The sequence below is a fragment of the Hyperoodon ampullatus genome (genome assembly GCF_949752795.1).
Source record: "Hyperoodon ampullatus genome assembly, chromosome: 7".
In the NCBI taxonomy this organism is placed as follows: Eukaryota; Metazoa; Chordata; class Mammalia; order Artiodactyla; family Ziphiidae; genus Hyperoodon; species Hyperoodon ampullatus.
This window is the reverse complement of record NC_136920.1, coordinates 95282581-95290124: the sequence shown is the minus strand read 5'-3', so window position 1 is coordinate 95290124 and position 7544 is coordinate 95282581. Positions and strand designations below refer to the sequence as shown.

The 7544-nt window shown below is 53.3% G+C and overlaps 1 protein-coding gene across 1 annotated transcript; it reads left to right on the top strand.

Moving 5' to 3' along the window:
- Window positions 1–4398: 4398 nt before the first annotated feature.
- UPK2 (uroplakin 2) lies at window positions 4399–6258 on the top strand (the record flags this gene model as incomplete). The annotated part of the gene is made up of 5 exons (XM_079709310.1): window positions 4399–4474; window positions 4928–5062; window positions 5251–5389; window positions 5649–5719; window positions 6122–6258. The coding sequence occupies 5 exons, from the start codon at window positions 4399–4401 to the stop codon at window positions 6256–6258; spliced, it is 558 nt and encodes a 185-aa protein (XP_079565436.1).
- Window positions 6259–7544: the final 1286 nt, after the last annotated feature.

Here is a 7544-nt window from a genome sequence, read left to right as displayed (position 1 = left end):
GCATACAAAGCCATTGGTGACCCAACCGGGTAGCTAGAGCTCTCACCATGTCCATCCTTTGATATTTCTTTCTAGCCAAGATGTATGGTTCACAGCTCCCAGGAGGTGTCAGGATAATTCACTTCTCTGAGCCTTTTCATGCACTGTTCCCTCTTTTTGGAATATCCCACTTAGGGATATTTGAAATATCCCACTTAGGAAGGCTAACTCTGCAACTCTCCAAAATTCAGCAACTTGAGAACAGGAATTGTGTCTTGTCATCTCTGTATCTCATCACCTAGCATAGTACCCACCACAGAGGAGTTGTTCAACAAATGTTTACTGAATGAATAAGTGTGTGAGCAGGCAGTTCCTGCGTGCCTAGTACCCCTGTGGCATTTGTGGTATCCAAGGAACAGCTTGTCCACCTCTCAGTCACTCTCCCCTCTCAGACTACCTTTCCTGCCCAACCACCTCCCTTTGCTTCAATGATATGGTTGGAAAACACATTCTGAATTCTAACCCACCTCATTTCTTGCTCACTCTGTGACCTTGGGAACATTATTTATTGCCTCTGAGCCTCTAGTCTCCATCTGCACCAAGGGTTAATAAAAAGGAGAGGATAAGATAAATTACTTAAATTAATATTAATTGAACTAGATACTGTGCTAGGCACCCTTAAATAAATTAGCTTGAGCGATAGTCATAGTATCCTGGTGGGACAGACTTTATACCCTTTCTACAGAAGAGGAAACTGCAGCTCAGAGTAGTTAGGTAGGTAACTTGGCCAAGGTCAGAAAACTGGAAGATCTGAGGAAAGTGGTTGTATCATAGGCAACATTAGAAAAAAATAAAGAAGCATCCAGTTGTCTTCCACCACTGAACAACTGATATTTTCTTACTCTCACAGCTTTTTCCAGCCTAGTATCTCAAGGATAGAGGCTCTGACATTTCCCATCAGAACAACATTTGGTGAGCATTGCATCTTACCCCCAGGTCCAAGTCGCCAGGGTTTCCCCCAGTCTGCTCCTACAGATTCTGACAATCATCTCTACATTCCTTCTGCACCTTTATTTTAGAGCATATTTACACCTGTCATATCTTACTAGATAGATGGGAAAGAAAGAGTCTTCCCATTTTACAGGTGAGAAAATTGAGGTTCAAAGTAACTCATCTAAAGTCACATGGTATCACTCCTCAACAGGAGGACAGTAGTCCCCATCAGAAGTTGACATGCCCACGGAACCAAGGGGACATGTTCTTCTAATTGACTGGGAAGCAGAAGAGTGGCATTAGGGAAGGAGAACCACTAAGTATATCAGACAGACCTGAGTTCTGATCTGAGCTCTTTTGCTTGCAAAACTACCATAGTTCAATTTAAAAAGAAAGAAGGAAGGAAGGAAGGAAGAAAGGAAGAACCACAGTTTAGAAAGAGTAGTTCTGTTTTAGGAGCTAATCTTTGTGGCAGAATAGAGAGATCAGGAGCTCCTTGAGGGCAAAATTTTATCTTACCTTCATATCCCTGGTGCCTAGCACAGTTCCAGGGACATAACTGGTATTTAATAAATGTTTGTTGTCTTGACTAGGGGATTTGGAAGGAAGGAGGCAGGGGAGGGAACTTGAGTAAGTTGAGAATCAAGAATCCAAGGCGGAGACAGCCTAGAAAGAGTGGGTCCAAGAGAGAGACTCCAGGCCTTTGTAGCCCTGGTTCCCTTTCTCCAAGCCATGAGGAAATCCTCCAGAGGAAGAGAGTGCTGTGGCTTTAAATGACTTCAGCGTTGTCAATGAATCTGCTCTGCTAAAAGAGTTATCCTCTTGCTCCTGCGCTTGTCCTCCCCCTTCTCTCAGCTCCCCAAACCCTTCTCGGCTGCTATGATGGGATAATTAGATGCGAGAGCTCAGCACAGATGATGCTCCAGTTGCTTAGCAACTAATGGTTTCCATGGAGACCGCAAAGCACAGCCTCCAGAGCAGCCAGTGAGCAGCTCGGCAGGGCAGGGAGAAGACGCAACTCTCAGCTCCTCCAGAAACCTGGGGAGGGCCAGGGGTGGGGAAGGCGGGGGGATTGGAGGGAGGAAGGAGGGTTTAAAGGCACAGGCCCCTCTTATCCTTTTAAAATCTGGTCAGAGCTCTGCCCTCCCCTACCCAACTCCGTCCCCCTCATAATTTCAGATGGGGATGAGGGCTTAGGAGTGGACCCAACACGACGCACTCTGCAATAAACTCAACCTCTTCTCCTTTCTCCTCCTGGTTTGTGACTGAAATGGGAAGGGATATCTCCCAAGCCCAAGTGTAAACATCCTCCCAGTTGGTGATGGGATTTGAAGAGTACTAAGAAGATCCCTCATGCCTGGAATTCCACCATTTATTAGTCTGTTCCCGATCTCCAAAGTTCTCAATGTGCAAAAGATCCTCTTTCAGTTTGTAGAACGATGATAAGATCTGATCTCAAAGGGGACAAAAGCCGAGGTGCAGGAAAAACGGGATTCAGTTCTTCACCCAAAGGCAGCCTGTCCTGGGAGACTGGGGAAAAACACCTGCTCCTGATCTCCATCACGGGATCCAGAGCATGTGTGTGTGGGGGGGGGGAGGCAATACAGAGCATATGGCGACTCAAAGTGTGGGTCTCCCAGACTAGCATCAATCAACGTTACCTGGAAGCTCGTTAGAAATGCAGAATTTCAGGCTCCACACCTCAGCCCCACTGACTCAGAAACTGCATCTTAACAAGATCCCCGGTGATTCATATGCACATCAAATTTGGAGAAGCGCTGGTCTGAGGCCCTTCTACTCTGCTTGGGCCCATGAGTCCTATCTTTATTATCACCGCCTGCTCACACCCCAGGCCTTGAGCCTACCTTCCCACCGTGGGGGTAAGGACACAACCCTACCAGCCCCTTACTTCCTTACCAGGACCCCGGGCCTCTTCCAGGACTGGGGAAGCTAGAGTGACTCCTGGAGCAGAAAGACACACATAACTCTCTGAGGAGGTCTACGACCTCTCCTGACAAAGTATTCCATGTTCCACAAGTGGTTCTAGTGCTGAGTCTCAGTTTCCACATCCACAAAAGGTAGCCAATGACATCTATCACCCAGGATGGCTGTGAGGGTAAGTGTGGAGCAAGCAAAGACCCTGCCCAGGGCTCAGGGTAGGTGCCTTCTCCTTTTGTCTTCTCTCCACTCACAATTCCTCCTTCACGTCTCTCTAACACTGATGGTCTCTAACACGGATGGTGCCATCAGAGAAGTTGTGTCTCTTTTTCATTTTCTCCTACCAGGTCTCTCTCTTTTCTTTTTATTTATTTTTATTTATTTATTTTTAATTTATTTATTTTACTTATTTTTGGCTGCATTGGGTCTTCGTTGCTGTGTGGGGGCTTCCTCTAGTGGCGGTGAAAAGGGTCTACTCTTTGTTGTGGTGTGCGGGCTTCTCAGTGCAGTGGCTTCTCTTGTTGCAGAGCATGGGCTCTAGGCACGCGGGCCTCAGTAGTTGTGGCTCGCGTGCTCAGTAGTTGTGGCGCACGGGCCTAGTTGCTCCGCGGCATGTGGGATCTTCCCGGACCAGGGCTCGAAGCCGTGTCCCCTGCATTGGCAGGCGGATTCTTAACCACTGTACCACCAGGGAAGCCCCTCAGGGAAGCCCCTCTCTCTCTTCTTTATTCTCAAACAGTTCACAAAGGTTGCTGACCAAGGCTGACTGTACCCACCCCCACCCCCACTGGGTGGGTCAGTGCCCACCTCTCTGAACACTGGAAGTCCTCCGCGGCATCCTTGGTCCCACTCTATAGAAGAATGGGAAGCCCTGTGCGCTCCCGGGCACCCACACCCCTCTGCCTCTCCCAGAGCTCAGGGCCTGGGCCTCAGTGGATGCCAAGAACTGGAACCCCTGGCTCTGCTGCCCCCACCCCCTACTACCTGTTTCTCTCAGCTTCTCTCCCATTCCTGCCCAGTCAAGGCCCTTTCAGGAGCCCCTCAGGGTTATTCTCCTCTCCCTGCACACCAGGGCAAACTCAGAACTTGTCGCCCTCCTAGGAGGAGCCCCGCACCACCTGAGGGGAACGGTCCTCTACAGGCTGGGCTCCAGATGCACGTGCAGGCAGGACCACTCATGCCCTTACACGTGGGTGCCCCAGAAGAAGGGGGTTTTCCTCCCCCCACCTTAGTTACCCTGCCCCTCTGCAGGTGACTAAGCCACCAAGATCCAGCCAGGGCCTCCCCCTTCTTGGCCTGAGGGCTAGCTCCCCATCCTGAAAAACCTGTCTGTGGGCCTCCCCTGAGGCTGTAGGGCCCAAGGGGCAGGTTGGACAGGATTCCCCTCTAGCCCCTCCCACCCCCAGGACAAAATCAGACACCCCCAGGGCAGGGCCTCACTTTCCTTAGGAAGCCACAGCCTGCCAGCACCCACCCCAGCTCCCAGCTATGGCATCTCCGCTGCCTGTCCGGACCTTGTCCTTGATCCTGATTCTGCTGGCTGTCCTGGCCCCCGGGGCTGCAGGTTTCTGCCATCTCTGGCCAGGGTGGGGAGGGGCTCAGGGGTCTGGAGAGGAGGGACTGTGCCTTCCAGGGCTCTCAAAGAGGGGGTGGTCTGGCCAGTTGGGGTTGGGGGACTGGTGATGGCAGTGACCAGGCATCAGTCACTGGGGCCCAGGGCACACTCCTGGTCCCAGATCCAGGAGGCAGGGAGGTGTGGGGAAGAGTCCAAGGCTATGGATATGGGTGGGGTTGGGCTCTGCCCCTCCTGGCACCCAGGGTCTAGCGGCTTGGTGGAGTACCTAGCTTCTGCAGCTCAAGCCTGCCACCTGGTGGTCGCACAGGCAAAGATTCGTGTTCTGCAAATGGACTGCAGAATAGGACTCTTCATCCTTAGAGAGGCCCCCCAGGGGTGGGGGGCAGATCTATTGATGAGAGGGGGATTGATCCTCCCCTGTATTCCCTCCTGGCCCCCCAGCCGACTTCAACATCTCAAGCCTCTCTGGTCTGCTGTCCCCAGCGTTGACGGAAAGCCTGCTAGTTGCCCTGCCCCCCTGTCACCTCACAGGGGGCAATGCCACACTGATGGCCCGGAGAGCCAATGACAGCAAAGGTCTGCTACCCCCTCCCAGGCATACCCTAGTCCCCAGAGGTCCTGTCCCAGGACACCCGGCATCCCTGCTCCCACTCATCCCTTCCTATTGACCCCCTTCTTGGGCCATCCATACTCTTAAATACTGCCCTTCTCCTTGGGGTCTCCAGAAACTTGACCCTGCCTCACACCCCCAATTTCCTGCCCAGTGGTGAAATCTAGCTTCGTGGTGCCTCCATGCCGCGGACGCAGGGAGCTGGTGAGCGTGGTGGACAGTGGGTCTGGCTTCACGGTCACCCGGCTCAGTGCATACCAGATGACAAACCTAGTACCAGGAACCAAATACTAGTAAGTACCGGACCCTGGCCTGGGGCATCTGTGGGAGGGCCTACAGGAGGAGAAGCTGGGTCCTGACTTTGGTGTTGGTTGTGGGAGGTGGTCAGCATGGGGGAGAGTGAGGGCACAGCTAAAGGGGTCAAGAATGCACCTCTCCTGGGCACAACAGGAGGCACAGCTGTGAAGAGGGAGGCCTGGGCTCCCTCTTACCCTAAGTCCCAGATACTCACTGAGGATTCTCTCCTCTCTCTCCCAAATCTCACCACAAAAGCATTTCCTACCTAGTGACGAAGGGGGCATCCACTGAGTCCAGTAGAGAGGTCCCAATGTCCACACTTCCTCGTAAGTAACATCTCAGGGTCCCAAAGGCTTTCCAGGCCCCTCCCACCCCATCCCGCAGCTGCCCCTCCCTGTGCTCCCTTGGCTCCTTTGCTTACCTCTACCTTCACACTGAGCCCTTGGCATTTTAGGTGGCTGTTGACTCATCTGCCCGCACCGCTAAACGTTGTGGGTAGCGACTGTGTCTGATTAATTTCTGTATCCTCAGTGCCTGACATAGGAGATGCTTCATAAATGTGTTTTTGATGGATGTCTGCATCCCTCCAACGAGTCGTTGGTTGGTTGGGTGAATAAATGGGTGAAGGGATGGCTGGTTGGATGAATGGATGAGGGGCTAGGCTGGGAGCCTTGGGAAGGATGGGGGCCGCTCCTGACCACAACGGCCTCCCTCTTCTCTTCTGACAGGAAGGAAGGCAGAATCTATCGGGCTGGGAATGGCCCGGACGGGGGGCATGGTGGTCATCACCGTGCTGCTCTCTGTAGCCATGTTCCTGCTGGTTCTGGGCTTCATCATCGCCCTGGCACTGGGCGCCCAAAAGTGAGGAGGACAGCACCAGGCAGCAGGCTCTGCCAGGAAGTCCAAGGCACCGTCCATTTCCCCAGCTCAGGGCTCTGCTTTTGCTCCTGTCTCCTCTGCTGAAAAGACTGCCTGCTCCCAGGCCACAGTCGCCAGGCTCTGGCTCCTCTGGCGCCATCCCCTCCCCTCCCTGCCCTCTCTCCACCGCAGCCCCTTCCTCCCTCTCTCCCCCTCCCTGTCCCCTAAGGCCTCACCTTGGCCCAACACTCCCAATTATTCCCCTCATCCCACTCGTGTCAGAACTGGTTTTCCTCCCATTTCACCTCTTTAACCGATCCCTACCCCTGACAGACAGGAATTTTTCCTTCCCTCAGTGAATTTAGTCCCTACAATAAAACCTGATGCCATGTTGCTGTGTGTGTTTCTCTTCAACGCGCTCCACTTTGGGGTGAACCTATAGAATCTATGTCCAGGCTGCAGCTGCTCCCAGTCCTCTCTCTGCCCTGGAACCCCAAAGTTGCTTTTCCCAGGAGGTAGGAGGGGCTGGATGAGATAAGAATCCAAAAGTCAGGGACTTCCCTGGTGGCACAGTGGTTAAGAATCTTCCTGCCAATGCAGGGGACATGGATTCGAGCCCTGGTCCGGGAGGATCCCACATGCCACGGAGCCACTAAGCCCGTGCGCCACAACTACTGATGCCCGCGCGCCTGGAGCCCGTGCTCCGCAATGAGAGAAGCCACCGCAATGAGAAGCCCGCGCACCACAATGAAGAGTAGCCCCCGCTCGACACAACTAGAGAAAGGCCGTGCGCAGCAACGAAGACCCAACACAGCCACGAATTAATTAATTAATTAAAAATAAAAAAGAATCCAAGAGTCAGGGTTCTCAGACTCACACATGGGCTGTGGGTTTTGCACCTTCCAGAGCAGGCCACCCAAGCAGGGGCCTGGGGTGGGGGTGAGGCCCAGGCTGGTACATCACATGGGGCCCTGAGGGCCTTTGTGGGGACCAGCAGGACAAGGGGAAGCGCTGGGGGAAAGAGAGGCTCTGACCAGGAAAAGACAGAGGGCCACCAGGGTGAGACCCAGGGACAGAGTGCTGGAGGCAAGGGGAGTGGAAAATAGGCGAAAGAGGAGGAGAGAGGATGCACATTGGAATCCCTTGGGGACCTTTAAAAAGTACTAATGCCTGGGCTTCCCTGGTGGCGCAGTGGTTGAGAGTCCGCCTGCCGATGCAGGGGACGCGGGTTCGTGTCTCCTCTAGGAGGAGAGAGCAGAAATGGAAGAACCCTGCCGGAGGGGGCAAGAGTGG